General features: G+C 54.1%; 1 protein-coding gene across 1 annotated transcript; it reads left to right on the forward strand.

The window, feature by feature from the left end:
- Positions 1–54: 54 nt before the first annotated feature.
- On the forward strand, positions 55–874 carry LOC104915394 (epiplakin-like; the record flags this gene model as incomplete). Its single annotated transcript, XM_010726287.3, has 1 exon — positions 55–874. A coding segment is annotated over one exon (820 nt), but the record flags the coding sequence as incomplete, so codon positions are not given.
- Between the last annotated feature and the right edge of the window lie 6 nt (positions 875–880).

The raw sequence follows: 880 nt of genomic DNA on the forward strand, positions 1-880 counted from the left end.
AGAAGCGGAGCACACCCATCACCTGCAGGACAGGACCTGGGAAAAATCTTGAAGTCCACCACAGTTGAGATGGCAGTGGATGAGTTCCAGGGGAGACGAGTCTCCGTGTGGGACCTGCTGTCCTCCGACTACCTCCCTGAGGACAAAAGGCAGGAGCTCCTGGCGCTGTACAGTGACGGGACACTGCCCTTGGAGCAGTTAATAGCTGTTGTCACCACTCTCATTAAGAAAAAAGAATCTACAGGCAGGAAATTCCAAATCACAGTCAAGCACTCCAGCAAGGACACTGTGCCAGCAGCCGGAGAGAAGGATGATGACTCCTCCAAAGAGGAGCCACGGGAAACAGCCTTGAAAACCACACTTGTCGACATGGAGGTCGGAGAGTTTCGGGGCCACAAGGTCTCTGTGTGGGACCTGCTCCACTCCAAGTACATCCCTGCGGAGAACAGGAAGGAGCTGCTCGAGCTGTACCAGGCAGGAGAGTTAACCCTCGAGCAGGTGAAAACCGTTGTCAGCACCATTGTGGCCAAGACAGAAGCAGCAGAGGCAGAGGAGTCAGCAAATGTGAGTGGTCCAAGGGCAGAGATGGCCGTCATAGAAGCGGAGCACACCCATCACCTGCAGGACAGGACCTGGGAAAAAATCTTGAAGTCCACCACAGTTGAGATGGCAGTGGATGAGTTCCAGGGGAGACGAGTCTCCGTGTGGGACCTGCTGTCCTCCGACTACCTCCCTGAGGACAAAAGGCAGGAGCTCCTGGCGCTGTACAGTGACGGGACACTGCCCTTGGAGCAGTTAATAGCTGTTGTCACCACTCTCATTAAGAAAAAAGAATCTACAGGCAGGAAATTCCAAATCACAGTCAAGCACTCCAGCAAGG

This window comes from Meleagris gallopavo (assembly GCF_000146605.3).
Source record: "Meleagris gallopavo isolate NT-WF06-2002-E0010 breed Aviagen turkey brand Nicholas breeding stock chromosome 1 unlocalized genomic scaffold, Turkey_5.1 Chr1_random_7180001848166, whole genome shotgun sequence".
In the NCBI taxonomy this organism is placed as follows: Eukaryota; Metazoa; Chordata; class Aves; order Galliformes; family Phasianidae; genus Meleagris; species Meleagris gallopavo.